Below are 17,931 nucleotides of genomic sequence, written 5' to 3'. Positions count from 1 at the left end.
GGTACAACCTGGACAGGTCGCCAGTCCATCGCAGGGCCACACATAGACAAACAACCACTCACACTCACACCTAAGGACAATTTAGGGTCACCAATCAACCAAGGCCGCATGTCTTTGGATGGTGTGAGGAAGCCGGAGCAATCGAAGAGAACCCACGCGGAAACGGGGAGAACATGCAAACTTCACACTTTAACCACAAAGAGTTTTAGAAACTGTAATTTAAACCTAGCAGGGGACAATATTGCTACATGATATGTTGAAAACAGCCCCAGAGAGGGGCAGGTTGCATATATGGTATCATGTTGATGAATTTTGATGTAGTATTAAACACTTATTTCAGTTATCAGAGCACTAATGAGTGACCCCCACTGCACACACAAACACAAACACTCACACTCACACAGACCTTTAGGTACATGCAGATAGACTTTGGCCATCAGCTCTGTTTACTCTGCAGGTTTCACTCAAGTCCACAGTGGAAAAAGTGCTGAGAGTCCCTGAACGCATCATGACTGCAGAGACAGAGAGAGATTCACTGCTCACTGTAATGATGGATTTACTGCTGTTGGGGCTCAAAGCTGTTAAAAACCAGCCGATCAGTCACATTAGAAGATTTCAGCTACTTTGGAAATATTACAGGACAAATCTGTAAATATGGAATCTGTCCTAAAAACATCTGGACCATATATATGATGTTAAAGGTCCTACATGTTGCTCCGACTGGTTGCTCAGTAGGGGCGGACGGACGTTGCTGACGTAAGCGTGACGACTCATTTCAATTTCCGGTGTTTGTGTGTTGGTACCGTCTTGTGCTGCTCTCGCTAAATACCAGTTAAATTTGTTAGATTACAGCGGCCAACTGTCTGCTAAACACTTATTCTTACAGTAAATTTGCCAAAGCACTCACAGTTCTTTCCATCCTCCTCCTTTAGCGGTAATGGTACGTGTAATAAGTGTAGTTTATTTATAGACATGGAGGCGAGGCTCACGGATTTAGAAGTCCGGCTCCGCACCTTGGTAGATCAGTCTTTAGCTACTGTAGCTAGCCAGTCCCCGGTAGTCGGTGCGGAACGGCCTGAGTTAGCCTCTGGTAGCCGTCCTCCGGCATCCCCTGTGCAGCCAGGAAAGGGGGGGGGCTGGGTGACTGTCTGAAGGAGGAATAGTCGTAAGCACTCAAAGTCCACGGGGCATCATCAACCTGTTCACGTTTCTAACAGATTTTCCCCACTCAGCGACACACCCGCTGAGAAACCAACTCTGATCATTGGCAGCTCCATTTTGAGAAATTGGCAAACTCTTCGTTGATCATTGGCAGACTTTCTGGGGAAGACCTGGTCTGATCCGGAGAGACGGCATCCATCCCACTTGGGAAGGAGCAGCTCTCATTTGAAATCTGGCCAAGTTTATTAGTGGACCAAATCCATGACAACCCAGAGTTGAGACCAGGAGGCAGAGTCGCAGTTTAACACACTTCTCTGCTCCTCCATTTCAGGAGTTACTTTAAATCAAAGAGAAGAGGAGCTGTGCATAAAAACCTCATAAAAATTAAAACCACAAGAGCAATAGTGCAAACTAATAGGAGAGTTAAATGTGGACTCTTAAACATCAGATCTCTCTCTTCTAAAGGTGTACTAGTAAATTTTTTTCTTGGTTGCATTTCTGTGAATTTGCGGGTATAGAATAGGTTTTGACATTCACACGGGATAAGGGGTAGAGGGCATTGCCCCTCATTAAGGCCGATGCATGACCTAATCGCACTGCTGGGGATACAGTGACTTTCTTAACAAACAGAGAGGCCCCCAGTATTTTTAATCTGTAAGTACTGGCAGCCCCAGCCATGAGAGAAAAGGCATCGCTAGCCCTGGTTAGCTTAATTCTTCAATCCACAGAGTTCAGGAGAAGCCTCTCGCTGAAAAAAATGTCACCATGAAGAGGCCCAACAGGTATACCTCCTTAGATTCTTCACTGAATTGAGCTCTCTGTACTAATCCTTTGTTTGGCCCATTGAGTCCATAGACCCCGCTGTGTCTTTGTAAAATAATCCGGCACTGAACTGGCTTTTCAACGTATCTTCAGAATAGTTGAGCAGGCAAACATTCCTCTCAGTTTTGATTGATTTTGATTCTTACCAAATCCCCCACATTAAATTTCATCTTTAAGCCATTTTTGCGCCGAATAGAAAATGTGCCGTACAGGTTTTCAAACACTTTTCTGATGTCACCTGCATAGGCGTCATTTTTATATTTTTATGATAGCTATTATTATAGCTTTCACGTAACTCCTGTAAGACATCCAAGTATCTACGGGTGTTTGTAGCTGTAAAAAACCTCCACATTCGCGTTTTTATCGTACGGTTAAATCTTTCAACCAATGACGCTTTTAAGTCACTGGCCGTTGCAAAATGATTAATACCTTGTTTTGTCATTAAACTTTCAAAAGGGCTCCGGCTGTCTTTTAAAATAGACTCAAATGCCTTAGAGACCTCCACCCCTGTTTTTTTCTTCAAGGGTCTAGCATATGCCCGTTTGAAAAAAACATTGATTACCGTTAATAAATAATTAAAGCCATCATTGTGTTCAGCCAAAGCCTGCATATCGCAAAGATCCGCCTGAAACTGGTTTAGGGGTCGTGGTACAAAAACTCTTTTTCTTACAAAATGTATCCTGGCAGGTTTATGCAGAGTATATGAATCCTGCTCAGATAAAAAATCTTTGACTTTTTCTACATTTACTTTCTTCCCCATTTCATCCTGTAACGCTCTATGGAGTCTGTCTACTCCGCCAAAACTAGCCGGATGTGATGGATTATAATACACCTTTTTCATAATTCGTTTTTTAAGACATGTTTCCTGCTGCTCTCTTTGAGGGTTTTTGAAAACAACAACGGGATACAAGAGTCTTTATGATTTTTTTATTATTAGTTTTCACAAACATCATCCTCTCAACACAGTCAATGTTAATTTCAATACACTCCCTCCTACAATATGGTAAATATTATTATGCAATCTTCTCACTTCAGTCAAGGTAATTTCTTTTTTACACAATAACTCACAAAATCAACAATATATAACGTATTTTCTACAATAATTACCCATTATGAATTAATTATTCCCTTCCAAAAGTCCACAGCTTCATTCATCTCCTTGATCTTGGCCTCATCTTCTCCGATCAACATGTCGTACAATTTGTCAGTTTTCTCACCGACGCGTCGTGTCATTTTGAGGTTGTGAAGAAAGGCCGCGGTAGCACCATGGACCCTGTATACAGACACTTGGATGTTTCGCGCATGAAGCGCCCGTTGAATGGTAGCAATGAAACGATCCGTCCAGAGCCGCTTTAACACCTCATCATAATGCCGCCGGAGGAAGTAGTCAGGCATGTCATGGCTCGGGTCTGTCCTACAGCCATTACAAATGTCACTTCTATATCTGTATAGAACTTTCTTCACCAGTCGAAGCACCACAGTTTTCACTGTGTTCACAAACACGGCAGAGAGCACCCCGTCAGCTTCATCCGTTCTTCGGGGAGAGCCTGGTGGTGAGGCAAACACGGGTGGAACTTCCTGCTTGATTCTCACAGTTGTTTGAGTCTGCTTGTCTTTTGTAGCAGGTTCCTCGGTCGTCGCGGTTTTGAGATTGTTTAAAACCAACAGTCAGCACAGCTCAGTCCGTTGATGTGAGCGTTGCTTTTGCTGTGAGGGGTCCAAATGTTTCACCTTTCTCCAACTGGTAAAAACAAAGTTCGTTTACATCATAATTGAATGCATACCCCCAGACACGTCCTGAATCTAAATTCCATTCCTCATGAAGTGTATCGGGGGGCGGCGTCTGGATCCGGCTCAAATACAACACTCGTTTCTTGGGGGCTCCTCCCGGGGTTGAGTTTTGATAACTCGTTACAGGTGTCTGGCTGATCGTCTTCGAATTGGCTGCTCTCTTGCTCATGTTTAGGTTGGAATAGTTTTGTTTTATGTTTCTGAATGACTAAATGGACTCCTTTTATTTTCATGGACCATCATTGGCCTATGGTAACCCCTCCTAGTCTCTTATCATTGGCTCACGGTAACTCTGCCCACCCTCTTATTTTGTATGTGACGGCATGTGGGAGATAACTGGTGAGGGGTTGGGGACCGTTACTTCTGGTACAACCAGATTATTATATATAGTCTGTAGTTCCAAACTCTTGTGTCCGGTTGATAAAAATAGGTTCCTGTTTCAAAAACGAACTCTGTCTGAGTCTGGGGTTATAGATAACTCTATTAGATTAGACTCTACAAGATTACCTGAAGATGACTCATTGAGAAAGCAGAAGGAGGTGCGGGGGGGTGGAGCACATTCCTCAATTCACCCTGCACAGCCTATGCTACACCAGAAAGAGAGGACAGAGAAGAAGAGACACAGACTCAAGTTTAAGAGAAGACTACAGCTTTTCACAAGAGTGATAATGACAATAATGATAATTGTCACACAAAGCTTTAGCAAAGATTTTACAAAGTTTAATTTTGGAACTCTCTTATTTTGCTGCATGCTGTTGAAGGTAATTTATAATGCTGTTTAATTTTTACTCACTGTTATACTATTTTACTGCTTTACTGTCAATATTTCAATTTATTCTTCACTTGTTTAATAATAAAGACTGACTTGATTCCAAATCAATGAAGAAACCTCCTACTGATCCTTTGCTGGCCCCGGAGATTTCTCCTTTACTTATAACTCACTGCTGTACTTTTTTAATGATAAATTTATTGCCATAAACACCTCCTAGTTAATTCATTCAAGTTCATGTTTTATTACTTAATAAAGTCATTAAATCAATGAAAAACCTCCTCCAATTATCAGTCAAAAACACACAGCATGTACGCACCCCTCTTATCAGTTACATACACACAAATCCGGTTTGGGGGCGGGACCGGAAGTAGCTGTCAAAATTAGTTTGATGGAATGTCATCTATATTTTCTTTCTTCTGTGTGTGTGAGACTTGCTGTTCTGTCAGATCTGACTCTTGAACAAACTAGTTTTGGAGAGGGGAGCAGCAACAGGCTCATGAGAACAGGTAGGAACATGTTCTCTCTCACACACAGAGACTTATGATTTCCTGTAAATGCTGCGGGTAGGAACCTGCCGCTGAGATTATTCAGTCCGTTCAGACTCCATTTTGAGTGGACAGATGAAGGAAAGCTGAAGGCTGAGGCAGGGTGAGTGTTTATCCAACATGTTATTATGTTACTGTCAAAGTCTCTGAGTCAGTTTTCTCACTGTGGACTGGAGAGGAAGGAAACGTAAGAGGGAACTCAACACTTTGATTCATCTGCGGACTGGCTGCAGTTATTGTGTCTGTTACTTCCTCTTCTCTCAGTCTTGAGTCTGACTAAGGGTGCACAGTTATGACAAAATGTGATATTGATCAAGAATATTTGGATATTTTATAACACTAAATTGTCAACTGATAAACTTGATTACCATTCATCGTTCACACCCTACTGTCATACTATTTCATTTATGTGTTAGCAATAATTACGATGCTAACTGAACAGGAGGGTGCATTGATTGACATTTAGCTCTCGTCCACTCTGTAGGACAAGAGCCTGCCGGACTTAAAAATCAGGCAGAAACATAAAATAAAAAGAGTGCAACGGTGTTCATGGTAACGTGATAAAGTGGCGAAGTGTTGTCCCGTTCCAGTTTACAGCATTTTGAGCTCTCGCGGCCTCTTGCACTCAATCACTTTCCAAGTGACGTCAGTAAAGCCTGTGAGGGTTCAGGGCTCAGGGGGACATTGGGAATGGGCCATTCCTGGTACTAAACTAGTGTAAAGACAGACGCAGTAACAGCTGACATTTGCAGTGAAACCTTTCAAAATAAAGTGCACGAGCTGAGTTCGCAGCAGAGCGTTCGTGTGCGGAGACGAGCTGCTGCTCTTCCACTGTCTGACCCTCTGAATGCCGGACAGCCGCTGGAGATCAGCTGTGACTCTGTCTCTATATCCTCAGTAGCCTCCAGACTAAAGTCACCACATCCCAACTGAAAAAGAAATATACTTAAGAAGCACTTTTTTTGATCCCATTTTAATTGTACTATACTAAGTGTATATTAAATGTGTTATTTTGGAACAACTTAAATTATTTTGTGTAATTTTAGAAATAATTAGTCAACTTTAAGATAATTGCAATATATTTTAATTAAAAATTAATGCGATTAATCGCAAGAAAATCATTGTTAAGTGTAAAATTTAATAATGAATTCTAAAGTAGTGTATTGCGCAATTTTAATTTAAATGTACTTCTATATACACAAAAGTGTAATAACATGTGGTTTGCAAACACTTTAAACAAATAAGGAGCTTTTTCCCAGCAGTATTCCCTTTACACAGCATAATAAAATAAAAACTGCGTCAACGTGCCCAGCCGTAATTATAATAGCCTATACTTGTGTTAAAACGAAACCACTCTAAGTACATTTACTGTAAATTAAATATACTTCTTTAAATTTAACTGAAAATACCCTTTTGTGCTGTACTTGAAGAACAGTTGATATATATTTTAAACATGAATGTGTTCCCTGAACATTTTGTTATGGGGTGGTGACTGTGCAATGGATAAGACGCTTACCTTTGGTGTGAGAGACCCGGGTTTACTGTGACCCCAAAATACAATAGCAATTGTAAGTCGCTTTGGATAAAAGCGTCAGCTAAATGTAAATTAGCATTTCAGCTTATTAGTAATTTATTACTATACTTCAAGAGCCACTATTAATATCTTGGGAAGCTGGAATTCCCTTTTTGCATAATAATAAATATTTTACAACACACACACATTCAGTAATAGTGTAGAGGAGAAACAACATGTTAACAGAAAGTTCCAGAAGAAACAATGGAAAAAAATGGCAGAGCATTCAGGAATGGAAAATTACCCAGGAAGAAGATTTTGGAGTGGAAATCTTCCAAGGGCACCGCCTAAAGTAGGAGGAGACTGAGGGCTATAAAATAAGATATTCGTGAGCTGATCCTTAGTTTGTCTGGAAGCCTGCCAAGATGTAACTTGGGTTTTTTGTCTTTTTACAGATTTTATTATTATTATTATAGAATTATGCAGATTTTTGACTGTCTACAGTGAGCTTTTTTGGACTCCAAGTTACTACCTAGTTTTACAAATATGTTTATAATGGTGAAGACGAATATTGATTGCTTTTTCTTCATCAGTTGCTTTAACATATGCATTTTCTATTTAGTGGTAATTTTACTCATGACGGCTCTCTTATTTGAAGGTGTAGGCAGTGTGCCACTTCAGAATGACATGGAGTCCAGCCCACAGTGCAACAGGAGCTCTAACTGGCTCATACTATAAACACAGCTCTTGTGTCAGCCAATCAGAGCTCCTGTTGCTGCTCTGATACATTTGTGTTACAGTTTTCCTTCAGGTGGACAGTACTGCCTGATTTTAGCAGGGAACCATGATGACTGCAGAGGACCTTTTGAACACTCTGGAGGATTTAAGAGAGGAGGAATTTACAAAGTTCAAATGGTATCTGAAGCAGCGTGACTTCCTGGGAGACTACCAGACCATCAAAGAGTGCGATCTGGAAAAGGCAGACAGGTTGAAAACAGTGGAACTGATCGTGAACGCCTATAAACCTCATGGAGCTCTAGAGGTGACCAAGAAGGTTTTAGAGAAGATACCCAGGAATGACCTGCTGCAGAGTCTGCCAGACACCAGCTCAGGACCAGAAGGTCGGTCAACATTTTTACATTCGTATTTTCAGGCACAAACAGCAGGTTGGCGTGGGCAACACTATACTTGTAAAGGAACTGGGTCTCTCAGTACAGAATCTCATTACAGTCAGCAAAGAGTAAAATTTGAGGTCCGATCTCGTTATTATGAGAAATGGTTATGATGAATGGCCTGATTTCATTCTCGACAATATGACCTCACTTCCTGTTTTTCACAAATATTTGTTAGCCTATAACTGCAAAAGGTTTTAGTCAGATCAAAATTTCCTCTACAAACTCGATCGACTTGCAGCTTCGGAGGAGTTAATTAAAATAGGTTTTTCAGTTTTTATGATGCAGCAAAAAAGAGTCTAGGCAGAAAGGGGTGTGGCCTATACCAGGAGATTCAGATCGATCCCCCAAACGCGCGGATATAAGGTTTTTATATCCGCCTTCATATGCGGGAGTTACAGCGATTTGAAAGTGCAAAACTTTGGACCTTGCTTAGAGTGCCCCTAGAGGTAGAAGTGAGCAAAATTTTTCGCATGCCGTTGTCTCATGGGCCTGAACCTACCCTGTGAGTTACGTTTAGGCTGCAGTATCGGAATTAGGTGAAAATATACAGAAGAATAACAACAATACAAACCAAAGTGATTACAATAGTGTTCCCAGCTCCGCTGGTACTGAGCCCACTCGGTCTTGGACCTTAAGTCAAACTGCAAATATAACAATCTCTCTCTCTCTCTCAGTGTCAGTGGAGGTCAGTGACGTTGGAGGGAACAGAGGACCTTCCTCCTCTCAGTGTGAAGGTACAGCTGCTGGATTCTCTGGTATGTACGGAAGCCCTGAAGGACAGAGTGAAGTTTTTGAGTTTGATATAATTTATAATAATATAATAATTCAGTATTGACGAGTTCGAACTGAATTACAGATGTCTCTAACTGTCGTTTTGACAGCCAGAATCACCTTAAAGATATCTTGAATAAACATCTGGACTAGTCACCATGACATTGTTGATCTGTAATGTTAATTCTGGATAGCAGAAGCAGACTGAGGTGAGGACCCAAACACAGTTCACAGCAAAGAGGATGCAGTTCAAACAAAAGATTTATTCAGCAACTTAAACAGGCTTACTCATGAGCACAGCAGGCAAAAGGTCCATCAAAGGCATCTCCAAACAGGCAGAGTAAAATCCAGAACAGGGCCGAGGAAACAATCCATATGCAAGGAAGGGATCCATGAAACAAAGAAACAGGCAGGAACACTCAACATTAGATGCAAAGACTGAAGACACAAGCAGGCATAAATACGCACACAGGGACTAACGAGCGGGGCGTGAGCAACACAGGTGAGGGGGATCAGGACTAATCAGACACAGGCAGGCAGAGAGACAGCAGGGGAAACAGACAGACACCAATAAGGCCATAGGGAAACTAATAATAACCAGGAAGAAACAGAACATAAATAACTGAACCAGAACATAAGCAGACAGATCACTAATATAACTAAACTACAACTAACAAGGAAAACAGACTGAACTAAGATTAAACAGAACGCAGAGCTGTCACACTGCCTGTCTGATCGGCCCGGTTTAGTTTAGGTCTCTGTGAGTTTTGTTTATTGGTCTGTTCAGTATCTGTTATTTACAGATAACATACTATTTATACATATTTAACAAAAGACTAGACTTAGCTACCAAACCCTAAACATGACAAGATTGAATAAAGCTATAGAAACACAGAATCCAAAAACAGACTAAAACAGGAAAGGCATGAAGACAAAACCACACTCCTAACAGTTTATAGAATGGCTTACTAGTTAGCATGCATGACTCCCAGTGTGAAGGTTGGTTCTGGACTATTCAGATTTTTATCTAGAAAAAAAGAACACTAATCTTATCTAATCTAATTAAAATTTAAATCATTTAAACCACGTGTATTTAGTATTAATAATCTTGTAATTAATTCCTTTGACTAAGTATATGTACTTGTATAATTTGTTTAAAACAAAAGAATGGTCATATCTAAAGGTGCTTTCACTTAAATGTGATATGTATGTGTAGGTGTACAAAAGAGAAGGATGGGCTCTCCAAGCATTGACTGTAGACATGCAGCCTAATTTAGTTTTTTCTAATCATGTAACACAGATGTGATTGTTCCAGAACCAGAGCCACAACCCATCTCATATTACAAACACTTGCTTCAGTCAAACCTCCAGGATAAGTTTATGTGTGCACAAGAGGGGTGGGCACAGAAGAAGGATGAGCAGCATCTGGATGAAATCTTCACACAGCTGTACATCACAGCTGGAGCTAACGTACACATTAACACACAGCATGAGGTCAGGCAGATTGAGGCTGTGGTGAAGCCAGCTGAAACAGAGAAACCAATTGAACCCAGTGACATCTTCAAACCCCCCTCTGGGAGTTATAAACCCATACGAACTGTGGTGACCAATGGAATTGCAGGAATTGGCAAAACATTTCTTGTGCACAAGTTTGTGTTGGACTGGGCTGAACGAAGAGCCAATCAAGATGTGCATCTGGTATTCCCCTTCACCTTCCGCCAGCTGAATCTGTGGAAGGAAGAAAAATTGTGTTTGGCAGAACTGATTCATCGTTGTATTACAGAGACCAGATGCATCAAGGAAGAAGCTCTTAATCACATCTTTACAACTCTGCAGTCATCGGGAAACACCAACTATGACAAAAGTAAATTCAAACTTCTGTTTGTTTTGGATGGACTGGATGAGAGCCGCCTTCAACTAGACTGCTCTACCAGTAAAAACCAGGCAGTTAACTTCGATGTTACAGAGTCCACCTCAGTGGAGAAGCTGCTGACAAACCTCATCAAGAGGAACCTGCTGCCCTCTGCTCGCCTCTGGATAACCACACGACCTGCAGCAGCCAATCAGATCCATTCTGATTTTGTTGATATAGTGACAGAGGTCAGAGGGTTCACTGACCCACAGAAGGAGGAGTACTTCAGGAAGAGATTCAGAGATGAGGAGCAGGCCAGCAGCATCATCTCCCACATCAAGACATCACGAAGCCTCCACATCATGTGCCACATCCCAGTCTTCTGCTGGATCACTGCTACAGTTCTGGAGGATGTGTTGAAGACCAGAGAGGGAGGAGAGCTGCCCAAGACCCTGACTGAGATGTATGCAGAATTCTTGGTTCATCAAACAAAGCAGAGGAATGAAGAAAAATGTATCCAGTACATCAAGTCATTAGCAAAACTTTCTTTCCACCAGCTGGAAAAGGGCAACCTGATCTTCTACGAGAAAGATCTAAAAGAGAGCGACATAGATGTCCGGGGGGCTTCGGTGTACTCAGGAGTGTTCACAGAAATCTTTAAAGAGGAACGGGGGAAGCGGAAGGAGGACGACAAAATGTTTAGCTTCGTCCATCTGAGCGTTCAGGAGTTTCTGGCTGCTCTTCATGTCCGTCTGGCCTTCACCAACTCTGGTGTCAATCTGCTGGCAAAAGAACAATCAGTCTCCAAGAAATCTGAAACAAGAAAACAGAGTTCTGCAGAGACACATCTCTACCAGAGTGCTGTGGACGAGGCTTTACAGAGTCCAAATGGACACCTGGACTTGTTCCTCCGCTTCCTCCTGGGTCTTTCACTGCAGAACAATCAGACTCTCCTAAGAGGACTGCTGACACAGACAGGAAGTAGCTCACAGACCAATCAGAAAACAGTCCAGTACATGAAGAAGAAGTTGGAGGAAAATCTCTCTGCAGAGAAAAGCATCAATCTGTTCCACTGTCTGAATGAACTGAATGATCGTTCTTTAGTGGAGGAGATCCAACAGTCCCTGAGTTCAGGAAGTCTCTCCACAGATGAACTCTCTCCTGCTCAGTGGTCAGCTCTGGTCTTCATCTTACTGTCATCAGAAAAAGATCAGGACGTGTTTGACCTGAAGAAATACTCTGCTTCAGAGGAGGCTCTTCTGAGGCTGCTGCCAGTGGTCAAAGCCTCCAACAAAGCTCTGTAAGTACAGAGGTAGTTGGATTTATTTGTGACATTTTAAATAGTCTATCTTTTCAGATGGAAAAATTTACAACTATTCTTTTATTTCCTACTCTCATTCTAAGACTGAGTAGCTGTGACCTCTCAGGCAAAAATGGTGTTTAGTGGTTTAAAACGATGACAGCTTTGAAACCAAAGAAAACAACACAAGCTTCATCCCGTTGTTCCTTGTTTTGTGACTTTCCACAGTGACGATCTGCTGAGAGTTTGATGGTTATTCAGTTCTATCTGAAAGAGGCGTTGTTAGGATCTTGAAACATTGTGGGCTTAACCCAGTCCAGAAATCTTTATATTTTCACCTAATAATTGCACAATTTTAAAGTAATTTCCAAATAAAATGAATATAAGATGTCTACATGGTACTTTAACACTAGAACCGCTCTCTCTCTCTCCCTCTCCCTCTCTCTCTGTCTCTCTCTCTCTCTCTCTCTCCTGATCACACAAAATGTGCTCACCCCCAGTGTGAAGTAGATCTGCTGATTAAATGACACACAAACTGTACTTGTGTGACCTCCTCTATCTTGTTCTGTCTGATATGCCTATTGAATTTTCATTAACAAAATAAAATACAACTGAGTAGAAGAACCATGGTTGGCAGTCCCAACTTTAACAGGAATTTAACCATAAACACTTGCATTTCAAATCAGTGTCAGATTATTTTTGAAGGCTTTACTGCATAGGAAGAACACATGATTAAAGTTTTATTTCTCATTTCATTTACTTTTTCCCTCTCTACCACTGCTTCCTCTCTCTCATTCACACTCTAGCTAGCTTGTGATCTCAGCTCATATGCAATCTCTCTTTCCTTTCCTCTTTGAAAAAATGAAGTCAGGAAGACAACAACAAAGCCCAACTTTGTAACTAACATTAATGCCCAACGGTAAATGTCGACGTCTCGTCTTGATATCAGTACTACAATACTTCCTTTTTTTATGAATGAATGAGTGAAGTTGAAGCTGCCATGGTGTCTGTGTTTGACCAATCAGCGATGGTGAGTGCTTTAAACTGTGAAACATGGACTTTGTTAGCACCTGTAGCTATTATACTGTAGCTAAACATAGTCCTCTGTTCCTCTGGTCAAAATACAGGTTCACTTTCTGTCAGCCCCCTGGGAAAGTTCCTGCTGTGGAAAAGTCCGCATTCATATACTGAAAAGCACACAGATGAACTTGTTCTGATACAGAGAATTTCCTGTTTCACTGCTAACTTTCAAATTTTCATTTTGTTTTGTAGAACAAGCAAGGATTTCAGACAGTGTAGGGTGAAATTATACATAATCAAAATTGGCATCTCCTCACTGGTTACCGGTTTTGGTTTTCAATTTAGTTAATTTATGTTAAATTAGTTAATTCTATCCTTGTGTGTTTATGTTTACTTACTTTCGTTAACTGTGTTTTTCTTGTTGTATGTGTTTTTTATCGTGTCATTTTATTCTCTGTTCTTATGTTTTGTGTTTATTCTCCTCTTTTACTGTACTATTTTTTTTACCTGTTTCTGTCTTTTTACTTGTTTCTGTCTCTGTGAAGACATCTTTGTTACCCATGTCTACAGCAACCTTAACAGTTATCGTCTAGATTAAGTTGATCTTTCAGCTTCACTGAACAAATTTATAGTGTCCCCTTTTTTGATTCACTGAGAAAGGCTTGACTTAAAGTGTTCTTCTGGATTATACCTTAGTCCAGACTTAATCTATAACACATAACATTCCTATTTTAATTCATGTTGATCATTTTTTTCAGACTGAGTGGCTGTGACCTCTCAGAGAGAAGCTGTGAAGCTCTGTCCTCAGTTCTCAGCTCCCAGTCCTCTAGTCTGAGAGAGCTGGACCTGAGTAACAACAACCTGCAGGACTCAGGAGTGAAGCTGCTGTCTGCTGGACTTGAGAGTTCACACTGTACACTGGAAACTCTCAGGTAAGATGTCAGTAAATTTGGTCTATAGTCAATTCTAATATAAATAATGAGTATTATATATATACTCAGAGATAAATAATGAAATCCACATCATTCAAGTAAAACAATTAGGCCTACTATGTGAATTTAAATGTTGTTTTCATACAGCGTCTTCAGCATATTTGACCATAACAGGTATCAGGAGTCATTATCCTGTTCAACTCATGAGAAATGATATCTTAATTTACATTAATGGGTAAAATTGTAACCTCAATGAGATTGTCTCTGCTTATGTGATTTCACAGCAGCTGTGTTTATTTAGTTTGATTATCTTTCCATGGACATGTTTATTATGCGGCTTGTGGTTTTTTGTGTGTCTGCAGGCTTTCAGGCTGTCTGATCACAGAGAAAGGCTGTGCTTCTCTGTCCTCAGTTCTCAGCTCCCAGTCCTGTAGTCTGAGAGAGCTGGACCTGAGTAACAACAACCTGCAGGACTCAGGAGTGAAGCTGCTGTCTGCTGGACTTGAGAGTTCACACTGTACACTGGAAGCTCTCAGGTAAGATGTCAGTAAATTTGGTCTATAGTCAATTCTAGGCAAATAATGACCAGTGGGCCAAATATGCCCCCCTGTCCCAAGCATTCTGAAAATTTTTTTTTTCTTTTCGTACAATAAAGCCCAATAAATATGACCTTGTATCATTTAATGTGGCCCTCACATGAAGAGACCGATTCAAACTGTGCCTCATGGTGCTCCAGGTTCTTTGTACAGCACGTGGGCCTAGAATAAAGTCTAATTAACTTAACAGATGATAATCAGAGATAAATAATGAAATCCACATCATTCAAGTAAAACAATTAGGCCTACTATGTGAATTTAAATGTTGTTTTCATACAGCGTCTACAGCATATTTGACCGTAACAGGTATCAGGAGTCATTATCCTGTTCAACTCATGAGAAATGATATCTTAATTTACATTAATGGGTAAAATTGTAACCTCAATGAGATTGTCTCAGCTTATGTGATTTCACAGCAGTTGTGTTTATTTAGTTTGATTATATTTCCATGGACATGTTTATTATGTGGCTTGTGGTGTTTTGTGTGTCTGCAGGCTTTCAGGCTGTCTGATCACAGAGAAAGGCTGTGCTTCTCTGGCCTCAGGTCTGAGGTCCAACCCCTCCCATCTGAGGGAGCTGGACCTGAGTAACAACAACCTGCAGGACTCAGGAGTGACACTGCTGTTTGCTAGACTGGAGAGCCCCCACTGTACACTGGAAATTATCAGGTCAGATCACAGTCCAGTTGGTCTTTAGTCAGCTGGAGGCAAATATTGGCCCGTGGGCCAAATTCAGCCCTCCAGCAGAAGTATTTGGCCCCTGAAAAAACATTTTACTTTTGTAGTTTAAATCAAATCTGTAACAATACTTATGTAAAACCCAAGAAACCTGACCTTGTATTCTGTAATGCTGCCCTCGCATGAAGAGAGGCATGCAAACTGCAGCTACCGTGCCTCATTGTGTTCCAGGTTCTTTGTACAACACGTGGGCCTAGAATGAAGTCTAATTAACCTAACAGATGATAATCAGAGATAAATAATATAATCCACATTATTCAAGTAAAACAATTAGGCCTACTATGTGAATTTAAACATTGTTATCGTTCAACATCTTCAGCATATTGACCGTTACAGGTATAAGGAGTCATCATCCTGTTCAACTGATAAGAAAGTATATCTTGATTTACATTAATGGGTAAAATCCTAACCTCCATGAGATTGTCTCCGCTTATGTGATTTCATAGCAGTTGTGTTTATTTAGTTTGATTGTCTTTCCATGAACATGTTCATTATGTGACTTGTGGTGTTTTGTGTGTCTGCAGGCTGTCAGGCTGTCTGATCACAGAGAAAGGCTGTGCTTCTCTGGCCTCAGCTCTGACCTCCAACCCCTCCCATCTGAGAGAGCTGGACCTGAGTAACAACAGCCTGCAGGACTCAGGAGTGAAGCTGCTGTCAGCTGGACTGAAGAGTCCCCACTGTACACTGGAAACTTTCAGGTCACATCACAGTCCAGTTGGTCTTTAGTCAGTTGGAGGCAAATAATGGCCCGCAGGCCAAATTCAGCCCTCCAGCAAAAGTATTTGGCCCCTGAAAAAATATTTCACTTTCGCAATTAAAATCAAATCTGTAACTACAATACTTATGTAAAGCCCAACAAATTTGACCTTGCATTCTGTAATGCTACCCTCACACAAAGAAAGGCATGAAACTGCAGCTACCGTGACTCATGGTACTACAGGTTCTTTGTAGAGCCTGTGGGCCCAGAATGAAGTCTAATTAACTAGTAGGTGATAATCAGAGATAAATAACGAAGTCCACATCATTCAAGTAAAACAATTAGGCCTACTATGTGAATTTAAATGTTGTTTTCATTCAACATCTTCAGCATTTTTGACCGTAACAGGTTTCAAGGTATCAGGAGTCATTATCCTGTTCAACTGATGAGACATTATGTCATGATTTACATTAATGGGTAAAATCGTAACCTCCACGAGATTGTCTCCGCTTATGTGATTTCATAGCAGTTGTGTTTATTTAGTTTGATTGTCTTTCCATGAACATGTTCATTATGTGGCATGTGTTGTTTTGTGTGTCTGCAGTCTGTCAGGCTGTCTGATCACAGAAGAATGCTGTGCTTCTCTGGCCTCAGCTCTGACCTCCAACCCCTCCCTTCTGAGAGTGCTGGACCTGAGTAACAACAGCCTGCAAGACTCAGGAGTGAAGCTGCTGTCAGCTGGACTGAAGAGTCCCCACTGTACATTGGAAACTTTCAGGTCACATCACAGTCCAATTGGTCTTTAGTCAACTGGAGTAAAATATTGGCCTGTGGGCCAAATTCAGCCCTCCAGAAAAAGTATTTGGCCCTTGAAAAAATATTTCACTTTTGCAGTTTAAATCAAATCTGTAACTACAATACTTTCGTAAAACCCAAGAAACTTGACTTTGTATTCTGTAATGCTGCCCTCACATGAAGAAAGGCATGCAAACGGCAGCTGCTGTGCCTCATGGTGCTCCAGCTTCTTTGTACAGCACGTGGGCCTAGAATGAAGTCTAATTAACCAGTAGATGATATTCAGAGATAAATAATATAATCCACACCATTCAAGTAAAACAATTATGTGGATTTAAACATAATTTTCATTCAACGTCTTCAGAATATTTGACCGTTACAGGTATAAGGAATCATTATCCTGTTCAACTGATGAGAAATTATATCTTGATTTACATTAATGGGTAAAATCGTAACCTCCATGAGAATGTCTTCGTTTATGTGATTTCACAGCAGGTATGTTTATTTAGTTTGATTATCTTTCCATGGACATTTTTATGTGACGTGTTGTTTTGTGTCTGCAGGCTGTCAGTCTGTCTGATCACTAAGGAAGGCTGTGCTTCTCTAGCCTCAGCTCTGACCTCCAACCCCTCCCATCTGAGAGAGCTGGACCTGAGTAACAACAACCTGCAGGACTCAGGAGTGAAGCTGCTGTCTGCTGGACTGGAGAGTCCCCACTGTACATTGGAAACTCTCAGGTCAGATCACAGTACAGTTCAGTACAGGTCTTTAGTCAACTGGTGGCAAATATTGGCCTGTGGGCAAAATTAAATAAGTATTTGGCTCCTGAAAAAATAAATCAAATCTATACCTACAATACTTATGTCAAGTCCAATAAATATGTCCTTGTATCATCTAATGCTGCCCTCGCATGAAGAGAAGCATGCAAACTGCAGCTACTGTGTCTCACTGTGCTCACTGTACTTAAGTCGCATACACAGTGCCTCGAAACTCGACTTGAAACTCGTCTTTAAAAGACTTCAGACTCAACTCGGACTTGAGGTGCAGGACTCGTGAACAATGTCTATTTTTTAGGAAACTTCTGATGACCATCCCGTTATTCCCTTCCTCCATTACCTATAACCTGCCTACGTAACACGTAACATCTGCTGCGCGTGGCCGCATGTGAGAAAGGGCAACAAACACCGCAGTTGCTGTGCCATTCATCATAAACTTTGCCTTTAAAACTTCATACAACGAGACCCAAACAAAGAAGCGCAGAACGCAAAATAGGTTAGCAACCTGTGGTGAGTAAACATGTTTAGCTCAGCTTTGGCCATCTAACGTTAGCTTGCTTCTTTCTTCAGCTACGACCTAGGAGAGGCTTACTCTGACTGTCGTTTGTTATGAAAAGATGAATAAGCGTTTACTTTCCAAACTTGTGGTGATCGATTACCATAATCATTTATGTCC

General features: G+C 41.0%; 1 protein-coding gene across 1 annotated transcript; it reads left to right on the top strand.

Moving 5' to 3' along the window:
- The first annotated feature begins 4,984 nt into the window (after positions 1-4,984).
- On the top strand, positions 4,985-17,614 carry LOC123980738 (NACHT, LRR and PYD domains-containing protein 12-like). Its single transcript, XM_046065267.1, has 11 exons — positions 4,985-5,194; positions 7,405-7,725; positions 8,454-8,534; positions 9,851-11,702; positions 13,481-13,654; positions 14,017-14,190; positions 14,745-14,918; positions 15,512-15,685; positions 16,289-16,462; positions 17,043-17,216; positions 17,554-17,614. The coding sequence occupies exons 2-11, from the start codon at positions 7,449-7,451 to the stop codon at positions 17,612-17,614; spliced, it is 3,315 nt and encodes a 1,104-aa protein (XP_045921223.1). The 5' UTR covers positions 4,985-5,194; positions 7,405-7,448.
- Positions 17,615-17,931: the final 317 nt, after the last annotated feature.

The sequence above is a fragment of the Micropterus dolomieu genome, linkage group LG12, assembly GCF_021292245.1.
Source record: "Micropterus dolomieu isolate WLL.071019.BEF.003 ecotype Adirondacks linkage group LG12, ASM2129224v1, whole genome shotgun sequence".
Classification (NCBI taxonomy): domain Eukaryota; kingdom Metazoa; phylum Chordata; class Actinopteri; order Centrarchiformes; family Centrarchidae; genus Micropterus; species Micropterus dolomieu.
This window is presented reverse-complemented; position numbering and strand designations above follow the sequence as displayed.